General features: G+C 66.4%; 1 protein-coding gene across 2 annotated transcripts; it reads right to left on the bottom strand.

The window, feature by feature from the left end:
- Positions 1–327: 327 nt before the first annotated feature.
- LFNG (LFNG O-fucosylpeptide 3-beta-N-acetylglucosaminyltransferase) lies at positions 328–8,236 on the bottom strand. 2 transcript variants are annotated; one of them, XM_036241865.1, is made up of 8 exons: positions 7,795–8,236; positions 3,593–3,641; positions 3,124–3,223; positions 2,857–3,010; positions 2,678–2,763; positions 2,111–2,276; positions 1,648–1,733; positions 328–374 (listed from the first exon to the last, which is right to left on the bottom strand). In XM_036241865.1, exons 1-8 carry the CDS (start codon positions 8,221–8,223, stop codon positions 362–364), a joined length of 1,083 nt encoding a protein of 360 aa, XP_036097758.1. In that variant the 5' UTR covers positions 8,224–8,236; the 3' UTR covers positions 328–361. The 2 variants fall into 2 exon arrangements, with proteins under 2 accessions (XP_036097758.1, XP_036097757.1); XM_036241864.1 differs by lacking the exon at positions 328–374 and adding an exon at positions 520–1,457.
- Between the last annotated feature and the right edge of the window lie 12,982 nt (positions 8,237–21,218).

Below are 21,218 nucleotides of genomic sequence, written 5' to 3'. Positions count from 1 at the left end.
CCAGGCTAAGCTAGCAGCAGGGTGGAGGCGCAGTGGGAACTGGAGCCCGGGGCCACCTGGGGCACTGGGCAGTCCCCGGGAGGCCGGGAGGAGGAGGAGGAAGTGAGGGCTGCCCAGGCCGCTCGGGAAGGTGCTCAGGGAATTCCCCAGCTGTGGCCCCCGAGCCTCTGCCATCCTCAGGGCCCCTTTGCGAAGAACACGGGCGGTCTGAGTCCGCGCCAGCCTCGGGGACCTGTCCCGGGTGGGCTCTTTAGGAGGGGGGTCGGGCTCCGGAAGGCCAGGGCCCAGGCCCGCGCGGCCTCCGCGTGTGAGCCCTTCACCTCTCCAGCTGCCTGGCCTTGGGCATCACCCCCTCCAGGCCTCAGTTTCCCCATCTGCACAACGGGGCAGCATGTGGCCTGAGGCCGGCACGGAAGCCCCAGGCCAGGCAAGTCCCTGCTCGCCACCCCCCCCCCCACTGCAAAGCGCTGCCCAGCCGGGCAGCTGGCGCAGACAGACCAGGACCCCAAAGAGCACCGCCCCAAAGAGCACCTTTATTCACAGCGAAGGACGTCACCATAGCAACCACACTCCGATTCCCTGAGAACCTCTCCCTCGTTGTCCGCTTTCCTAGCTACGTCTTTGCGGAAAGGAGAACAGGAGACAGACACGCCCCGGCCGGGTGCCCGCGAGGACTCGGAGCGGGGTCCCAGAGGACCCGCAGATGCACGCAGCATCCGTTCCAGCTCCGGCCAACGTGACCCCGAGCGTGGCTCCCGCTTTCTCTGATCCCCAGAAAAGATAAAATACTCCCTCCCCCAGCCCCCGAAAACAAAGACAGAACACCCTACGTTTGCCCGCCCCCTTTGAAAAACAAGCACAGTAAAAATACTGTCACAGTATTTACAGACACGCCCACTATGGGCGACGTGCTCTACCTCGGAGAGGTAATGCCCAGCTCTGATCCCCCTCTTGGGGAGACAAAGGGAAGCCCTCTGAGAGGGTTCGGGAGACCCCCACCCGGAGGGCAGGGGAGCCACTGGGGCTGCCTGGCGCCGCAGCTCCGTGGGAGGAGGCGGGGACCGGCCACTGCGCCCAGCGTCCTGGCAGGGCTGTTGTCCTGGGGCCCTGAGCCCCCGCTGCCCAGAGACCCCACAGAGGGATATGAAACGGCCCCAACGGATCCTCCCGGGCCTGGGCTGCCCGCTGACCGAGGACCATGAGAGGTGACAGCAGCGCCCACGCGGGCTCCTCGGAGCCGCCCAGCAGCCTGCTACGCAGACGGGCACACAGTACACTCACGGAGGCACAGCCCTGGGAGCCCCAGAGGACAAGGCCGGGCGGCACAACAGGGGTCCCCAGGCCCTTTGGATACCAGGGGCGCCCGGGGACGGGGTCTGGGCCGAGGCTGCTAGAAGGCGGCAGCGTGGGGACACCAGGGGGTGTCCGGGTACAGGTGGCAGTGGATGGAGCGGAACCTGTGGGGACAGAGCGGGGGCAGGAGTGGGGTGGGGGTCCCACAGCACCCGGGGGCCCTCCTCTGCCCTGAGCAGGGTCCTAAGGAATCGTTACAGTCAAGCTGCTGAGTGACCCCCGGCCCCAGCCCCACCAGAGCCCCAGGGGACTCTAGGTAAACCTCCCTCCCCCCCCGGGCCTCAGTTTCCTCACCTGGACGGGTCGGCCTCCACCGAGAAGGGCCCCTTAATGTGGACGGCATTCCGCTTGTTCTCAAACATGCCGTAGCTCAGGGTCACCTGCATGGAGAGGCCCAGAGTGATGCCGGCCCCACGCCTGGCTGGGCAAGCGGCCGGCCCCACGGCTCCGGACGAGGGCACAGCCCCGCCTTCTGCCCGCCTCGGACCGCGGAGGGCAGGCGCGCCTCAGGGCACCGCTCGGCACCCGCTCTGCCACCCAAGGAACAAGGCCCGAGTGCTGGGCGCGAGAAGAGACCCAGAAGGCCCAGGGCAAGCATGTCAGGCTGAAGACCAACGACGGGAAGAGCGGACGAGAGCATCTGCATGGGGTCCGTGCCGGAGGGGGCATGGGGTGTCCGGGTGGCGGCCAACAGCGGGGCCCTTTCCGACGCCCAGCCTGCGCCCCTCCCCCACCCGCCCTGTGCCGGCCGGCGCACCTGCTGGTGGAGCTCCGAGGGGGGCACCTGCTGCAGGTTTTCCAGGTGGGAGTGGAACAGCCCGCTGCGGGTGAGGGGCACACCCAGAAGGGCCTCCACGATGTAGCCCACGGTGCAGTCGTCCGGCAACCGGATGCGCTCCGCTGTGCTCATGAAGTGGCCCCCGCTGTGGGAACGAGCACCGTGAGCAGAAGCGGAGCCTGCTGCCCACGAGGAGCCAGGCGGGGCCGCCCAGGCAGAGGATGCACCGAGCAAAGAACCCCAACACCACACACCCTGAACCCCAACACCACACCCCCTGCGCTGTGCCAGCCTGGCACTCTTCTGTGATCCAGGAGCTGCTGGTGCAGCCAGGGGTCTTGCCCAACGGCACTGGCCCTGGGTGCTAGCACCCTGGTGCCCACTGGCACGAGGTAGGAGGCGGGGGGACCCATGACTCAGCCTGCATGTGAGTTTGGGGACACCCGACACCGGGAAGATGGACAAAGCCAGGCCCACACGGGGGAACCTCAGGACCTAGGGTGCCCTGGCCTGTCGCGCAGCCTCACCGATGCCCAGGGCACTCACCTGGCCCAGGGGCTCATCTTCAGGGCCAGCCCGCGGCTGATGCAGAAGCCAGCTCCCCCGGTGGCAAACCAGAAGTGGACAGGACGCTGCAGGGCGGGGGAACGTGGTGAGACGCCCCCAGGCAGCAGGGGGCCCTCAGCCTCCCCGCCCCAGCTCAGGTGCGCGCACAGACCACTCACCAGCTTGTTCTCGCCGACGCGCTCCGTGGCCTGGATGGGCCTATCCAGGCTGGGCTTGCCCAGGTACACGTCCTGCGTGTGCGGGTAGCTGGCCAGCAGGCGCAGCAGGGCCCGCGCGTTCACGTAGTTGTCGTCGTCCACGTGGCAGAACCACCTGCAGGCGAGGCGGCGTCAGGGTCTGAGGGGGGTCCAGGCCGCGAGGGTGGGGCTGCGGGGGTGGGAGCCGGAGGGGGCGCGGTCCTCGCCCGGCCCGGGACCCACACTCACTTCCTCCCCGACTCGATGAAGTGGTCATACTCCACCGCCATCTTGCAGGACAGGGCCTGGCGGCTGTGGGCAGCTGAGCAGTTGGTGTTGACCACGCTGCCTGCAGACAAGGGGGGCTGTAGTTCAGTGCGCGCGGGCTCAGCACAGCCTGGCCCGGGGGTGCTGTCGGCCCAGGCTCCTTGGGGTCCTCACTCAGTCCCCTCCCCCGTGCAGGACGCAGGCCTGGTGGCCCCCCAGCCCGCCCCGCCCCCGCCCATCCCGCCAGCAGTTTCCCAGCACCCGCCACCTGTTGCTCAAAGGGCCCGGTGGCTGAAAAAGCCTCATTTGCATGAGAATCGGGGGGCCGAGTGGTGGGGCGGGGCGCTGAGCAAACCAGTTGAGTAAACGGCTAGTGGAAGGGGAAGAGGATGAGGGGACAATTTCCTCCTGAGAGTGGAGCCCCCCTCGTCTCCCCAAGTTCAGGGCTCACCCATGCGCCTGGCCAGGGCCTCATCTTCCCCGTCGGTGAAAATGAACGTCTGGAAGGAGAGATATGGTCCTAAACAGGCAGCTCTGGGCCCCCCACCCCAGGCCATGGCAGGGGTCCGGGGCCGGGCGTCCTAGGGTTCAGTAGCTACAGCTCAGTCACACCCCCTCCCCACCTTTCTCGGGGCCTGTTCCCCAAGTGCTCTGCCTGAGCAGAAGTAGAGCTGGGGCTCATGCAGACCCCACCCCCATGTCGACAGCTGGGCCCAAGGTCACCCAGCAGCTGTGCGGGCACGAGCCAGGTGGGGCGCCCCGCCCACCCGCCAGGTAACCAGCTCCAGGCCCGCCCAGCGCACCTGGCGAGGCACACACCCTTATTGACACAGCGCCGGCTGCGGGAGGGGGCAGAGGGCGGTGAAGGGACAGGCGGAGGAGGTCGGCTTTGGGAAGCCAAGTCTCAATCAATTGAGGACAAAGGCCTCTGCTGGGCGGCTGCCAAGTCCTGGCGGACAAAGGGCCTGGAGGGAGGATGAATCACCAGGCATTGTCCGCCAGCTTTGTCCCGGCCTCGGGCGAGGGGCGCAGGCCGGCCTTAACTCGGCCGCGTTAAGCGAGAGTGGCCGCACTGCCCATTACCATACAGCTGGCCTGGTTAACTGGGCCGGGCTGGGCGAGAGGTCCGGCGGGAAGGGGTGCGGCCACCGCTCTGCAGTCCTCTGGGCTGGGCCTTCGAGCCGGGGCCCCCCACATCCCTGGCTGTGTGACCGGCAGGCAGGTCACCTTCTCTGAGCCAAAGCAGCCACCGACCGCTGTTCTCTGGAGACGCCGACGGTCCGCAGGGAGGAGGCCGGAAGTCGCACGTGCCCCAGCCCACAGAGCAGTGCCCTGGGCACCCACGAAGCCCAGCATCCCCAGTCCCGCTGCTGGAAGACAGGTCTGGCCCGAGCCACATCAAGGCTTCGCCTATGCCAGCACAGGGCCACCCCTGCCAGGGGGGTGGGGGGCAATGGGGCGGGGCTAGGAGCTGCTGGCGCCCGCCTGGGCCGGTCGGCACACGGGAGGAATGTTCCTTCCTCTGCCCGGCCCGCCCAGCGCGTGCCACCGGGCGCACCCAGGCCTGGCTGAGTGCAAAGCCTGGGGCCCAGGGGGGGCTGCTCTGAGCGCAGGCAGCAGGAGACCCCCCACCTCCATGCCCGCCAGGCCTCGGTTTCCTTCTGTGTACAAAGGGATCCTAGGAGGATCTAGCATGTGCAGGCCTGGCCCGCAGTGCACACCCAGGGACCTGGGGCCCACCTGGAGTGCCCACCTTCACCTGGGCGGCCCCAGCTCCTTGCCCAGCCTGACCCCAGCCCCGAGCACACACTCGGGTGTGGCCACAGGCTGCAGGGCACAGGCTGAGCGCTCAGGGGGTGCAGGCCCCATGCACAGCCTCTCCACACACACACCCCTCCTCACAGAGCGCGGCAGACACCCCAGGGCACCCGCACGCACAGACTCGCACCCAGCCCCCCGCCCGCTCCCCAGCATCGCAGCCCAGGAATGCCGTGGGAGGTGGGAGGCTGGGGCTGCCCGTGCAGACGCTGCTCCGACTCAAAGGAAAATGCTTTCTTAATGAGATCAAGGCCTGTTCCCGCTCGGCGGTGCCCTAAACACCCGGCCCAGGGCTACGGAGATTAAAGTCACCTTTGTTCCGGAGAGCCAGGCTGCCGCCTGGAGAGGAGCACTTGGGAGGGTGGGGCTGTCGGGGGAGGGTGCCGGGCCTCCTGTCTCCCCACATCACAGCAACCAGCAGAGGGACGGGCTGCCAGCCTCACCCACCGCGCAGAGGTTGTTTCCCGCTCAATACAACGGGCATGGCCAGAGCTCACGTGTGCCCAGAGCAAAGCGCCCTCGGAGGTGGGCACCGTGACTACCCAAGTGGACGGGTGGGGAAACAGAGGCCGGAGAGGGGCAGTCTCCAGCCTGTGGCCATACCCCGGGGCAGAGGTGGTGCTAACCCAGCCTGCTTTGCTTTCAGGGACCAAGACAGCCCTGGCCCCCTCCCCACTTCCCCAACGGGGCAGGAGGAGGAAGAGCAGGGCTGGCGAGGGGGGGCACCCACAGGAAGCGGCATTGTTCCTGGAGCTTCGGTTCAAAGAAACACAGGATGCCAAGCTCTCCCCCAACCATTGTGGCCGCTGCCACCGCGCAGCCTGGCCCACTCCTGGGAGGGGTGAGAGAGGCCCTGTCCGCCAGAGGCCCAGCCCCTCACCCTGGTCTTCAAGGCCCAGCACTGTGTGGCCCCTGCTGACCGGACCCCCACGGTCACTGCAACTGCTGGAAGTTTCTCAAACATCCCCCTTGGCCGGTGCTCATGGTGCCCGGACAGCCCTTTCTGGGCACCTTCTATTCTCAGTCTAGCTCCAATGGCACCTCCTACAGGAAGTCTCCCCTGGCCCCTACGTGGGTCAGAGGTCAGATGCCCACTCTCAGGCTCACACAACGTCTTGGGGATTCCCCCACCGCAGCAGCCCAGACTTCCTTGATTCTCCCCCTCAGACTGGGTCTGAATCACCCTGCACAGGGCTGGGAGGAGCGGACCCTCTGCTGACACACAGGAGCTGGTCTGGGGGCAAATCTGGCCTTGCCAGGGTGGGGGCACTGTCGGGATGGAAACCTCTGAGCGCCCGCTGGGCTCGTTCCCTCCGCTGCCTGACCTCTTTATAAGGTATTGGAAGAGTATATGTCCCCATTTCAGAGATGAGGAGACCGAGGCTCAAGGAGGCCCTAGGTCTTGTTCAAGATCACCCAGCTTGACTGGTGCCTGAGACCCCTGACCACATCCCTTCTGCTGGAGAAACCCCCAAAGTCCAAGACAAGGGGTGCTCAGGGCTGGTGGCAGCCCAGAGGGGATTGAAGGAGGCCAAAGGTCACACAGGAGGGAGGCAGAGTGTGGGGGAGGGGCCTGGCTCAGGGATGCAGCCCCACCAGGACTCAGTCAGAGATGGGGGGGGCATGAGCCCCTCATCACCAGGCAACCTGAGTGGCCAGCGCCGGCGGTGGTTCCCATGGAGCGCATAGCTGCACACAAGAGGCCGGAGGCCTTTCTCAGCTGGAGAAAGGGGCTTTGTTACCTTGCCCAAGAGGCCGGCGTGAGAGCCGCCCCGCGCTGGGAATCCTAACGGCCCAGCCGCCAAACAAAACCCGCGCCCAGCAGCCCCCTCCCGCCAGCCCACTGAGTCTCTGGGGAAGGCACACTGTGTTCCCAGGAGGCTGCCATGGGGTTCCCAGGCCCCCTCCCCATGCCGGGACCGGACAAGACCCTGCCCCCTAGGCCTCAACATGACCTCACCGGGGCCCTGCCCCAAAACTGGACTCACCCAGGCCACAGGGCCTTAAGCCTGGAGGGTTAACCAGGAAGGAAGAAGTGTGGGGTCTTCTCTGAGCCCCCACCCCAGTCAAGAGTCCCTCACCCTCACCCTAAATGCCCAACTGAGTCCCTTGAATCTCCCTCCCCCGGCAGAGCCCGACTCTGCCCCCGTCCTGCCCCCACCCAACCGTCTGCAGCCCGGAGATTTTCAAAGTGGGGTGTGTCTGCTAAGCGTGTGCAGGAAGTCGATGCTCAAGTACCGTGTGCGAAGTGCGGGCTCCAGGGTCTCCGCGCACCCCCAGCCCAGAGCTCTCTTTCCTTTGAGTTGCACCCCAGGGCGATTATCTTCCAGCGTGACTTATTACCCATCCCACAGCAATGACTCAGCTGGGGGCAGGAACCTGCCCTGTGCCGGGGTCCTGTCCCCTGCGGTCCACCTCTAAGGAAACAGTCTTCCTCCCCAGGGAAGCGTCTGAGCCCAGGGTGAATGCCCCGGGCAGAATCTGCCTTGGGGACTTTGGGGGACAATAATACCCCATTAATGCACTCCAGTGTTTGGGGGGCAAGAAGCATCACAGGGCACCGGCCCCAAGCACTGGTGGCTGGTGTGCGGTCAGTGCATGCCATCCAGGGCTCTGGAAGCCGGCGGGGACTGTCCCACCCCACACCTCAACTGTCGGGAGAGTGGTCCCGCCAGGCGAACTGGGCTGTAAGGGGACGGACTGGCCTCGACACCCGCGCACGTTCCCAGCGCCTGGAGAGCGATGCAGCCTGGCGCCCATCCGCACTGCCACCAGATGGGCAAGGCTGGGGGCCCCCTAGCCCGCCTCCTGCCCGCCCAGGCCGCGGGGGCTCACCATCTCCTTGTGGCGCGAGATCCAAGTCTCCAGCAGCAGGTCGAGGCGCGCGCGGTGGAATTTCTTGGTGGTCTTCACCGCGATGAAGACGTCGCGGGGCGCGAGCGGCTCCACCTGGGGCCGCAGGTGGCCGTCGGCGGGGCGGGAGGCGCCCCCGGGCGGTGGGCCCGCGTCTCTGCGCGCGCGGGTCAGCAGGCTGAAGTACTCGGACAGGCTGTGCACCTCGCGAGCGAGCGCTCCGGGCGCCGCCGCCGCCCCCAGCCCTGGCACCGGGGCCACCGCCGCGGGGCCCGCCAGGCTGCGCAGCGCGCGCCGGCGGTGCTCGGCAGGCACCGGGGGCGGCGGCGGGTCGGCCGTGAGCACCAGCAGGCAGGCGAGCAGCGCTCCCGCCAAAGCCAGCAGCAGGCGTCGGCCGCAGCGCTTGAGCATCGTGGGGTGCGCGCTGCCCCCCACACGCGCGCCGAGGGTCCCGGGTCCGGCAGCGTGAGCAGCGGTGCACCGCCTGCGCCCTGCGCTCTTAAACTTCGCGGCCCTGGCCCCGCCCCCGGGGGCGGGCCCTCCGCGAGGCCCCGCCCCCGCCACGCGCTCACTGGCTCCGAGGGCGGGACCGCTCGCCCGCTGCCCCCCAGACCCTGCAGCGCCCACGTGGGGCCGCGGCCGGGGTCTGGGAGGGCGCCGCACACCCCGGCCCCTGTGCCCGCCCCGCCGCTCCCGGGCGACCCCCGTGGGCAGCCGCGGGGAGTGGGGCTTTGAGCCCGGCCGGTCCCGGTGGCCGTGAAGGGGAAACCCAGGCGGGCCAGCGCCGGCGGGGGCTGCATCCTGGCGGCCGGCACGCGGGGGGTGCGCCCTCGGCGCGGCGGCCGGGAGTCCGGGCAGGGGCCTGGAGCTCCGTCGCCCGCGAGGGACGTCCTCACTTCCTCGCCCTGCACTTCCCCGCCCCAAGCGGGCTTCCTTCCCACGGGACCACGCGGGCCAAGGGCCCGGGGCGGCGCCTGGCTGGACCTGGGGCTCGGTCCAGAGCAGCCGCTTGGCCACCTGGGCCCCACGCAGGGCGGGGCGCGAGGCCTCGGCGAGAAAGCACCTGCATCAAATTCCACCCCAGCCCCAAGCTGATTTCCCCGAGTCCCGGCCGTAGGTTGGGGGATTGGCCCCCCGAAATCCTCCAGGCGCCCCGTGGCAAGAAACGAAGGCGGCCCCGCCCCGCGGGGGATGAAAGGCGGCCTTCTGTCCCATTTGGTCCCTCTGCGCTCGGGCCAGATGTAGCCCAGCTGTGCCCCCGCCCCGCCTCCCTGGCACACGGCGGCGGCCACCCCCGGCCCTTCCCACGGGCCGGCCCGGCCCACCACACGAGCAGGGGCGGCAGGAATGCGCGCCTGCTGTCCGGGCTGAGGGCGAGGGGTGAGGGGCCCGGAAGTGGCCCAGGGCCCCCCAGCGTGAGATGGGGATCTGAGTGCCCTGCCCGCAGCATCGTCCGGAAGCGCAGCTGGGGGCGGCTCTGTGCTTGGCTGCGCCTCCTTCCCCTCCCGCTTGGGCTCCTGACCCCCAAGGTCACACTGGTCCCCCCTTAGCGCTCACTCTGCCAACTGGCCGGTCATCTCCCCAGCGCCTCTCTCTCTGTCCGCGGGGGCATTTCTTCGTGGTGCCATCCCTCCGCCTAAACGTCCGCTGCAAGAGGACAGCCTGGAGCCCAGGAGGCGCTCCGCGGAGATTAGTGAGAAACCGGCCTCACCAGACTCCTGCACAGGGGACCGGGGCCCATTTGCTCTTAGGGCCCCAGCCCCGCTGTCATGGGTGGGGTGGAGGATGGGGTTTCCCAGGCCTCTTTCTGCCGCCCCCCAGCCCCCAGGTAATTAGCAGGCACCACCTCAGTCAGGCAGATGCCTGAGCAGATGGTGCAGGCTGTGCCCAAGTGACAAGTCTCCCATGGTGTCACCTCCTGCCATAAACCCCTCCCTCATCAGCCAGAGCCCAGCCTTGGAGCCTCTAGGCAGCTGGAGAGGTGGGGATGGGCCAGAGAGAAAAAGGACGCAATGGCTGGGTGGGTCACCCCAAATGGCTTGCTGAGCCCCAGGCCAGCCCCAGCCTCTGGTCTGAAGGTCTCTCTGTGCTGTCATGTCCTTCACCCCCTCAGCAGCGCTGTCTGTTCCAAACCTGGGCTATTCCGAGACAGCCTCCCGCACTGCCTGCTCTGCCCTCGACCTCTTGGGCAGGCCTGGGACCCCCATCCCTTGGCCCCAATCTACCTGGTCTGTTAATCTTCCACTCAGAACCACTCAGCTCGAATCTTACACCCCCATGTACACAAATCAAAATCCTCCAAGGCGCCCCCTTGCCTGGTGTCCGTGCACCTTGTGACCTCGTCCTAGCCCCAGTTCTTGCTGTTTCCCGCAACCCTGCCTCATCCTTCTTCAGTCCGAGCACCGATAAGCTCCCAGACCTGTGCATGAGCTGTGCCCTGTTCCTGGGATTGGAGTCAGCAGCATCGTCGTGAGTGGTACCCACTAGGTGGGAGCATCCCGGGAGAGTCAGGACGGGCAGCAGCACACAGCCCTGCGGCTCATCCCCCACCTGACAAGGTCTTGGAGCCAGTCCCTCTGTGGCCCCAGGGGTAGGTTCCCTGCACCCCAGAGCACCCCTGCTTTCAGTGACTCATGCATCCCAGCCTGTGCTCCAGCCCTTGGACACACGGGACAGCAGGAGCAAGTGCCCAATGCACGGAAGGCAAGGTGAAGCTCAGAAAGGACCCCTGCGTTGGACCCAGTGAGTGAGGAGGCAGGAGCAACTGGAGAGGGGGGCTGCCCGGCCTGGCAGAGTGGCCGCGAGCCCAGCAGGGGCTTTCCTGTGCCTCTCTGAGGCCAGGCTTGGTGGGAGTGGGGGGATCGGGGTGCGGCTGCTGTCTGGGAACAGCAGGACAAAGCTTTATAGCATTCCTGTGGGGCCGTGGGCTTTGGCAAGAGTGAGTCAATTTCTTCGCTGTCAGGAGAATGGAATTTCGTGGTGACTCCTTGAGGTCTGAAAACTGTAAGGGGGTGGCCAGCCTAGCCACCGCCCCCTCCCCAGGCTCAGCTCCAGGCTGAGACGCTCCCCTTCCCTGCCCTCATCCTAAATCCAAACGCTCCCTCCAGGGACCCACTGGGCCAAATAACATGGAGATGGGTGTGGGGGCTGCTGGGCTCAGGACAGGAAGTGGGGAGCTAGGGAGGGTTGATCAGGTTGCCAGGAAGCCCACTGGGGCCTTGGGGCCTCAGGAAGGGGGCTGGGTGGGGGAGGCTGTACCAGGGCCCGGTTCCAGGGGTGGCACATGGACGCAGCCCCGGGGTCCGGGCCTTCGGAGCGGACTGCTTGCCGTCACTCCCAGATGGACTTCTCTGTCCTGAGACCTTGGACCTGGGACAGTCCTCGTCTGAGCTCCAGTTTCGCCATCCATCACAAGGGCGACATACTGTCCATTTCACAGGCAGCCTTCCCCTGGACCAGGGACGTGGGTGGTTCTGTGTGCCTCCTGGGAGCTGGCCTCGTTCAGCATGGCCCCTCCACCGGCCCCGCCTGGTGCTCCTGGTGGCCAGGTGGTTGCATTGAGACCTGTCCGGGGAGGTGGGGTGGAGAGGGGGCTGAGGAGAGGGTCCGCCTGACCAGCGAGGCCGAGGGCCTCTGCTCCACGCCGTCCGGCCCAGAGGCGGGTGTGAGCCCTCCGAGCTCAGGTCCACTTCCGGGCCGAGCCCCGCAGGGTTCCGGAAGCCCTTCCCCGCGGTTCTCCTGGGCGCCCTGGGCTGCCTCCCCTGGGTCGTCAGATCCAGGAGACGTAATGGATGACCCATTAACTCGCAGGAAGTCATCCGAGGCACTCCTGCTCAGCGTCCTGGGAACAGTCTTCCCCAAACCTCAGCAGAACCGGGGGCGGGAGGGCACTGTCCCCAACGCCACTAGAGGTGGTGGCAGGGCAGTGGGGCCTCATGATGCCCCTCTGACCGACGCAGATCCCTGCCCTCAGAGCTGCCCGGGCCTCCTGATGCCAGGGTGCCTGCGTGCTTTCTAAGGGGCAGTGATGGCGGAGCCATGGAGGCCCACTGAGGGCCCCAGCCCAGAAACTTCTGGACCAAGAGGCACTCAGGGAGGAGGGGCGGTGGTGGAGAGGGGCTGGCTCAGCTCTGTGGCAGGAGGGAGGGGCCCAGCAGACAGCAGCAGCTGGTCCCCACTCCTGCAGCTGGGGTGGGCAATGCCCCATGAGAAGAACAGACAGCCAGCAGCTGTGAACAGAGCCCCTGCCCCTCCTGGCCTGCCTGCCTGCTCTGCCCAGAACCCCTCTCCGCGGCCGCTCTGTGTGGTCACGGGCCAGTTCCCTCCTTTCTGTGGGCCTTGGGATCTTACCGGCCTCTAACAGGACTCTGGCTGGCGCCCGCCCTGCCCTGCCCTGCCCTGCCCACCCCGGCTGGCTGGAAGTAGGTGCTCTCCACAGGTGAGAAGCACCAGCGAGCCCTAGTGGCCTGGCCCTCTTCCCTGAACCTCGGGGCTGGGGTGGTCAGAGTGGCTGGTGGCAGAGTAAGGCGTCCGGGGACACCCATCAAGATCAGCCAAGTGCTACCTCTTTCAGGAAGTCCCCCTCAACCCCTGTGCTCCCCCCATCCTGGTACTGATCACATGAGACTACACCTGCCCACTTCCCTGTCCACCTCCCTGTGAGCCTGGAGCTCCATGAGCGCAGGCGCGTCCTGCTCTTTGTCAGGGTGAGCACAAGAGGTGCTCAATAACACTGGCTGACCAGGTGAGGAAAGGGGTGGGTGGATGCATAAATGGATGGGGTGGATGGATGGATGGATGGTGGATGGATGGATGGTAGATGGACAGATGGAGGTGGATGGACAGATGGATGGATGGATGGATGGATGGATGGATGGATGGTTGGATGGTTGGATGGATGGATGGATGGATGGTAGATGGACAGATGGATGGTGGATGGACAGATGGATGGATGGATGGATGGTTGGATGAACAGACGAATGGATGGGGTGGATAGGATGGATGGATGGATGGATGGATGGGGTGGATGGATGGATAGTGGATGGATGGATGGATGGATGGTTGGATGGATGGATGGATGGTGGATGGATGGATGGTGGATGGATGGAAGGTGGATGGATGGATGGACGAATGGATGGGGTGGATGGTGGATGGATGGATGGTGGGTGGACGGACAAATGGATGGGGTGGATGGATGGATAGATGGATGGTGGATGGACGGACAAATGGATGGGGTGGATGGATGGATAGATGGATGGTGGATGGACGGACAAATGGATGGGGTGGATGGATGGATAGATGGATGGTGGATGGACGGACAAATGGATGGGGTGGATGGATGGATAGATGGATGGTGGATGGACGGACAAATGGATGGGGTGGATGGATGGATGGATGGATAGATGGATGGTGGATGGACGGACAAATGGATGGGGTGGATGGATGGATAGATGGATGGTGGATGGACGGACAAATGGATGGGGTGGATGGATGGATAGATGGATGGTGGATGGACGGACAAATGGATGGGGTGGATGGGTGGATGGATGGATGGTGGATGGACGGACAAATGGACGGACGAATGCATGGGGTGATGGTGGGTGGATGGATGGTGGATGGACGGACAAATGGACGGACGAATGCATGGGGTGATGGTGGGTGGGTGGGTGGTGTGATATAAGCCTCTCCCACAAGCCCAGGGAGTGAGGGTCTCAGAGTAGGGGTGCCTGGCAGGACTGCGCGGAGCTGTGGGCTGGCCCCAGGGGCGGGGCCTGGAGGCAAGGCTGTGGCGGGTGACTGGCTGACGCCTGGGGGTGACCACATGCTGTGGCAGGCCTGCAGCGGGAGCCTCACTGGGTCTCACTCAAACCACTGGCCGTGCAGATGGGACAGTCCGGCAGCTGGGTCTCTTCCTGGTGGCTCCACGCTGAGGCCGTCTGGGCCGGGGCTGGATGGGGCTAATTCGATTTGCGGCCCCAGGAGCAGAGCCCTGGCCACCAGAACCCATTACTAATTCCTGCAGAGACCAGACACCCACCAGGGAGACACCAGAGCCACCCTGCCCCACCCGGCCTTTGTCCTGCCAAGAATGGTTAGTTTGTGCAGCCGCCAAGGGCGGGCAGGGCGGGCCGGGGTGGGGTGGCCGTGCAGGGACCATGTCAATGGGACCAGATCCCAGGACCAGCGAGAGGAGGGGTTCCAGGCCGGATGGAGGTAGCAGGGGTCAGTCCTGCTCACAGTGTCTCCCTGACCTCGGGCTGCTCCTCTGTGACAGGCTGGTGGGTGGGGGAGGCTATGGCATTGACATATACCCCGGGCGGCCCGAGAAGGGCCGGCTACAGGAGGCCCCAAGCCCAGGAGTGCCCATCGTACCCACAAAGGAGGGAGCCATCCACACACCTGCCTGCCTGTCTGCCATGCCCCCACCCGTCCCACAGAACCCCTGGGCACTGTCTCCGTACCCGCCTCTGCCCGGCCCCAGGGAGTTTAGGGGTCACTCAGAACGGCCCTGGCCCTGTGGCACTCACGGTCTCGAGGGGAGATGCGTCAGGCACCCAGATGTCTCCCGAGCAGGCAGAGGGGGCAGGGGCTGGGTGAAGAAGAACCCATTGTGGGCCAGGGCCAGGTCGGGGGGAGGGGCTTCAGGCGCGGCTTCTAGGAAATGCTTGGAGGTTCAGGCAGGTGGAGGTGGGTGGGAAGGCAGGAGGGGGGTGTGGAGACGCTGGCTGTTGGGCCGGGTGTGGGGAGAGGGGAGAGGAGCCGGAAAGGTGAGCGGGAGCAGGCTCAGGCTCAGGAGGACGGGGGCCACGGGAGGGCTGTGAACAGGAGAGACCACCCCTCGGTCCAGCGGACCACAGGGCGGCGGGCAGGGCCAGGTGCTGGGAGGCCGAGGCCCTGGCGGGAGGGGTGGGGGCAGAGGGACCTCAGAGACCCTGGAGCCGCAGTCAGGGGCGGAAGCTGTGCCGCAGCCCCGTTCTCCTCGCGCACACGTCTTCGGGGCCTAACCCAGGTGTCTGAGCCCACAGCAGAGGGGTCCCGGGGCACTTGGCACTGTCTGGAGACATTTTGGCTGTCACACCAGGAGCCAGGCAGGGCCGGCTCTCCTCCGAGGAGCAGGGAGGATGCGAAACATCCTGCTCTGAGCACGGCAGGCCCCCACCAAGAACCTCAGCGCAGGCGGGGGCAGAGCCCGGGTGCTCCCTGCCTGCGGCAGCCAGGCCCTGGGGTGGCAGAGGCCTAGGGACAGTCCCCTAGGATCACATATCACATGGGGGCTTCCGGGGCGGCCTCTGCAGGTCAGGGGGGCTGGGGCGGGCCGGGCGCCCGTGCAGGGGTCCAGGGCTCCGTGAGGGCGGGACGGACCCCCCTGGCTCTGCCACCCCAGGCCTCCAGGTGCCTCCAGCCTCGGGCTGCATGGGGAGGGGCGGAGGGGGGCGGGGCCTTCTCGAAGGCTGTTTGCTCAGCCGAGGTTGAATCTCCAAAACAGGAAGGCTGTATTGACAGCAGCCGGAATCACGATGAGCCTGCCAGGTTGTGTTCCCCAGGCCCCGCCCCTCATGCTGGGGGGCTCCCCACAGACCCTGCCCTCCAGGGCACGTGCCCCTCCCCCTCCCACAGCCCCTCGCCACCGCTGGTGCCAACCAGGCCTCCCACTGCCTGGGCTGCCACTGCCAATTGCAGGGAAGGCCGGAGCCAGAGGGCAGGAGGGGGGACAGGAAGGTGGAGGGTTGGGGTGCTGCAGGGTCACAGGCCTAGCAGGGTGTGTCTCCCGGTCTCCGTTTGCAAATGAGGAAGCTGAGGCTCAGAGGGGGAAGTGAGTTGGCCTGAGTCACACAGTGGTGGGGTGGAGGTGGTCTGCCCGGGGGGGGGGGGGGGGGGGGGGGGGGGGGGGGCCCCCCCAGCTCTGAACATGCTGGGCTGTCCATCTGAACGCCCCGGTGCCCTCCTGCCTGCCAGGCACCCGGCCTGGCTGGGGGTTCAGCACACTGCCGTGCACACTGGGCGGCCCTGCCAACACCGTAAATGCCCCAGCTGTCCAGGGAGCTGCCGGCCGGGGCAACGGCCCCTTCTCCTGGCAGCGATGCCCGGGGCAGGCCCGACAGGGGCCCTGTGACCCCTCTGTCTTCCGGAGCAGCCGACTGGGTGGGGCGAGGCTCAGTGGCAGGGTGGCAGTCCACCCCAGACCACCTTGGGGAGCCCCTGCAGCAGCTCAGGCCCTACCCCTCGCTGCCTGGGGGGAGGGCTGTGGGTGGGAATTCCGGGCTGGTCCATGGACACACGTGCTGGCTCTCCGAATCCTAGAAATTGCCTTTCGGTCTGACACCCTCCTTGGCTCCCCCCTACCTGATTGGGAGGCCAGGCCCTACCCCTGGCCTTCGATGTCTGCCCATCCCTCCCTACCCAGGCTCAGCCAGCCCATGTTCCTCAGGCTCCCCACTCAGCTGCCCCTCCTTCCAGGCTCCCTTCTTGTCCCCCCGGGACCCCTCCGGCCCCCGGGCCCCAGCACACATCCAGCACCAGGAAGGCCTTGCCGCAGTGGCCACGGAACAGAGCGCTTTGCTGGCCGTGCAAGGAGCTGGGAGATTTAGAGACTCGGTTCCATTTCACAGATGGGAAGACGGAGGCCTGAGAAGGCAGGACCCGTGCGTCTTTAGCTTCCCCTGAGAGAAGCACCTCCGGGGTGCCTCCCGTACCCCAGAAAGCCTGCAGCGCCCCCAGCAGGGTCTGTGAGAGGCCGAGGCAGGAGGTGGTGGTGAATCTGGACAGAGGGAGCTCCTGTCCCAGCCGGACTCTGCTGCCTCAGGAAACCAGGCCCAGGCTGGACACTTCCGGGCAGGTGTCTGGATGGGTCCCGGAAGGATAGGCAGGGTGGCTGGCCTCCACACCCCAGCTCGCAGCATGGCCTGTGGGCACCTCTCAGTAAGGGAAGAGGGGGTCCCCAGCCTTGGCTCTGCCCCCAACTTGGTCTGAGGGTCCCAGGCAGGCAGTTCTTCTCTTATCTTACTGCCCCTCAGACTTGAGGCCCTCCTTGGGGCTCCGAGCCCGCCCTCTGCCCCCGGGGATGGGTGTTTGGGACAGAACTTCTTTGGGCCTGGAGCATCCTCAGGGCTGGCCGCCCCATCCTGTCTCGTCCCTGCCTGCCATCGCTGTCACCCTATCCCAGTGACCCAGTTTCCCCTTGTCTGTGTTGGTGGGGTGGGGGACTCTGGGCGGACAGTGTCCCCCTTTCAGGCGAGGGCGTCGGGGATCAGGTGTCCTGGGCGGGGCTGTCTGCTGGCTGGGGCAGGGGCCGCGGCTTTCAAGTCTTCAATAGCCGGTGATTAGTTTCCATCCCCCGGGAACCCCTGCGGTGGGGCCATTGTGACAGCGTGGGAACGGAGCATCCCGGGCCCTGCCTGGGGCCCACTGGCATCCTCCAGGGTAGGCGCACACGTAGGCACATGTGCCCACAGCTAATACGGCCCGGGGCAGCCTCGCCGGCCCGTGTGCGCAGGGCCCTCAGACCCTCTGGGCCACTCACCCCCCAGGGCCGCTCCTCCCGCGGAGCTTGGTGCGGAGCGCCGTGCGCCCCGGAGCTGTCCCCGGCCCACGCTCCGCCTGCACTCGTGTGCGCCCAGCGCGGCCGTCCTCCTGCCCCCCCCCCCCCCAGGCTCCCTCGGCCTCTGCCGTCCGCCCGGCCCCTGCTCAGGTGAGGGCTCAGCCTGGGCGACAGGCCAGGGCCTCCCTGCGGTGATGGGGAACAGGGGCGGCAGACTGACGCTTCCAGGTCCCGACTGAAGGCCTTGCGGCCCCTCCCTGGAGAATCACGGGTAGGGATGAGTGGGCGGCTGATGGAGAGGGGGTGACATGCCTCAGCTGACCTGAACACCCCGTCTTTGCCACCGTCACCTCCCAGTTCAGTCCTGAGGACCAGTGCTGTGGGGCCCGTGTCCAGAATGGCAGAGAGGCCCGCTGTCCTCTCCGGTGCCCCAGACACGCATGTCTGTGCCCGTGTGCAGACGTGTACCCGCCTTCACACACGTGTGTGTGCCCGTGTGCAGACGTGTACCCGCCTTCACACACGTGTCTGTGCCCATGTGCAGACGTGTACCCGCCTTCACACACATGTGTGTGCCCATGTGCAGACGTGTACCCGACTTCATACACGTGTCTGTGCCCGTGTGCAGATGTGTACCCGCCTTCACACACGTGTGTGCCTGTGTGCAGACGTGTACCCGACTTCACACACGTGTCTGTGCCCATGTGCAGGTGTGTACCCGACTTCACACACGTGTGTGCCCGTGTGCAGATGTGTACCCACCTTCACACACGTGTGTGCCCGTGTGCAGACGTGTACCTGCCTTCACACACGTGTCTGTGCCCGTGTGCAGGTGCGTACCTGCCTTCACATATGTGGCTGAGCCCAGGTGCACAGGTGGTGGGCGTGGCTATGTGCAGAGAGCGCGTGTGTCCACGTGTCCACGGGCCTGAGCTGGCCCCTGCCACCCTAGCTGGCGCTCTCCGTTTCACAGCTGCAGACGGGGAAGGGGGCGGGGCAAGCGGGTCTCAGCCTCGTTCCCCGGGGAGGCGTCCGGCCGAGGTGGGAGGCCGCGGCCAAGCCCGGGCCGGGCGGGGGCTGAGCTTCGTGCTTCCTGTCTGGCCGGTGGTGGCAACTCTGGACGGAAGGTTGGCCCCACCAAGAAGGCGCTGCCTGGAGAAGCTTCTGGGGGTTGGCTGAGTCAGCTCCTCCCAAGTTCACCCCAACCCGACCCCGCCGCCTCCTCCAGGAGCCTTCCCCGACCTCCGCGGGGCCCCCTGCCTCCATCCCCAGGAGAGAGGGAGGCGCCCCTGCCCCGGGGCCTGAGGGCGCTATTTCAGAGGCAGGCCCCGGCGTGGCTCCGTCTGTCCCCTTGCACCTGTCTGGGCTGAACCCCTGCTTCCCTGAGAGCCCAGGGTCCCCCTGGACATACCCCCCAGTTCTCATTACCCTAGGGAGCAGTCAGGATCCCTAAGGTGGGCAGGGTTTGCTTGGGGACACGCAGATAGCCCTGGAAGGAAGCCGGCTCCCAGTCCAGGGCCCTTGCGACTCTGATGCCTACAAACCGTCCCTGGCCTGCCGACCCCAGAATGACCGTCTGGCTGTGTGGCCCCACTGAGCTTGGCTTTGGGAGCGGAGGGGCTTTGGGGCTGGGTGTGTCCTCCCAGGGCCAGGCCTGGTGGCCCCTCCAGACACAGAAGGAGAGGCTGGGGGCTGAGGGGCAGCCCATGCTGAAGCTGTCAATCAGCGAGCATTGAGCAGACCGCCAGTGCCCACGCTGGGTCTCGGGGTCACCCTGGCCCGTCCTCAGCAGCCATCAAATCTTCCCCTTCCTGCAGCATCATGGAGATGCCAGGCCCTGAGGATAGACCGTGAGCGGGACAGACCAGCCCTCCCTGGGAGCCAGGACAGGGTGTACACAAGCGGGGACAGCTAGACAGCCGTGTCAGCATGAAGAAGCGAAAGAAGCCGGCAGAGGCTGAGCTGATGAGGCAACACACTTTGGCTGGATGGTCACGGAGGGAACGGATGAGGTGACACCTGGGGCAAGGCCCGAGGGCGTCACAAAGCACATGGGACAGGATCCAGCATGGGAGACCGCAGGTGCAAAGGCCCTGGGGTTACCCGAGACTCCTTGCCCACTGACGCAGCCCTTCGTGGAGCATTTCTGCAGCACCTGTGAGCCAGAGCCATGCAGAGGGTGGACCCGAGTGCAGAGGGAGCTCAGCTGTCAGGGTGCAGGGGCGAGGAGGCTGCAGGGGGGTGTCCTTTCTTGAGGAACTGGAACTTGAGATAGGAGAGAGAAGTCTCCTTGGTAGGGGAACTAGTACTCAGAAAGCGGGTGTTGAGAGGGAACCCGCCTGCGTCTGGGCTGCAGGAGTACCTAGCCACACCTGTCGGGGGGCCCAGGAGGCCCGGGGGACCGAGTCTGCCACCACGACCAAAGAGCTGAGGACCCCAGCCGGGTCAGGGGTCAGAGGTGTGGAGCAGCCGCTTATGTCCGTGGAAGGTGTCCCCGGGGGGCCTCTCCCAGGCCCTGGACCCTCCCTCACCCACCAGGTTCCGGGAGGTGGGCTTTTCGGACCCGCCTCCCCCATGACGGGCCAGGGCTGCCGTGACAAATGAGCACACCCTGGGCTTCAACAGGTGTTTAATGTCCCCCAGTTCTGGAGGCCAGAAGTCTGCAACCAAGGCATCTGAGGGTGTCTCCAGTTGCTGGGGGCGGCCGACAACCCTGGGGTTCCCTGGGCTTGTGGAAGCTCCCCCAGTCTCTGCCTTCACCCCCACCTGGCTGCCTTCCCCTGTGTTGCTGAGTCCTCCCCTCTCCTTAGGACACTGAGCACTCGATTCCAGGCCCATCCTAAGACCTTGAGGTCTCTCACCTCGATTACCTCTGCAAAGACCCTTCTCCAAATGAGGTCCCCTTTACAGATCAGGGGCCGAGAACTCAGACTTAGTTTGTAGGGAGGCACCATTCGAACCAGTACACCCCCAAATGCCAGGGATCTGGGAGACCATGTCTTCCCTGGCTGCCAAGCCAGTGCCCTGCGCTCGCCAGGGCAGCCCAGGCCGTGCGGGACCCCTGGACACGTGTTGGTCAGGAGGGGCAGAGAGCTCGCTGGATGGTGGAAGCAGGGGTGGCGCCTTGGAGTGGGCAGTGCCAGGCGTGCCCACCAAGGATTCGGCCTGTTGTTGACACCGCCACTCTGGGTGATGGACAGACAGGCACCTGACCTCCGTGGGCCCCCGGTTCTGGGTGCCCCGGGCACCTGCCCGGCACACGGCTGGAGGAGCCAACAACCCCTTGACCCCCAGCGCTCCTCAGCCCCTCGCTAGCAGGACGCTCCTCTCAGCCCTCAGGTCTGGGCATGAGCACCGGGCGGATGGCCACGGGCCCCGGGCCAGCGGGACCCAGCGCTCGCCCCCCGTGATTGCCCCACCATCGGAAGGCGCCTTCCGGCCGCCACCGCCCGTGCCAAGGCACAGGCCCAGCTGAGCTCCCAACGGCCTCTACAGTCAGCAAGACCTGGCTCCGAGCTCACCCGGCCTGGGTGGCGGAGCCAGGACGAGCTGGGTCTGTCGGCTCCCGGGCCGGACGCTTCTTGGCCTCCAGCAGCAGAGCAGGAGATCGTCCGCGTCCCCGAGAGCCCAGCAGGTCCTGCCTCCCAAGCGGGAAGTGGGGTAATGGTCCCACATGCCTGCCTGGCTCCCGGGGGCCTGGGGAGGGCAGGGACAAGGTCCCTGGTCACGATACAGAAACGGAAGCCAGGGGGCACCAAGCCTGGTCTCCCCCGCGAGCTAAAGAGGGTCAGGCAGCCCAGGCTCCAGCTGCCCACCACCTGCTGACCTGTTTCCTCTGGGGCAGTGGTGGGACAGGCCGTGTCTCTGC

This window comes from Molossus molossus, unplaced genomic scaffold (assembly GCF_014108415.1).
Source record: "Molossus molossus isolate mMolMol1 unplaced genomic scaffold, mMolMol1.p scaffold_m16_p_4, whole genome shotgun sequence".
NCBI lineage: Eukaryota > Metazoa > Chordata > Mammalia > Chiroptera > Molossidae > Molossus > Molossus molossus.
The sequence above is the reverse complement of the archived record's forward strand: the minus strand, read 5'-3'. Positions and strand labels throughout refer to the sequence as shown.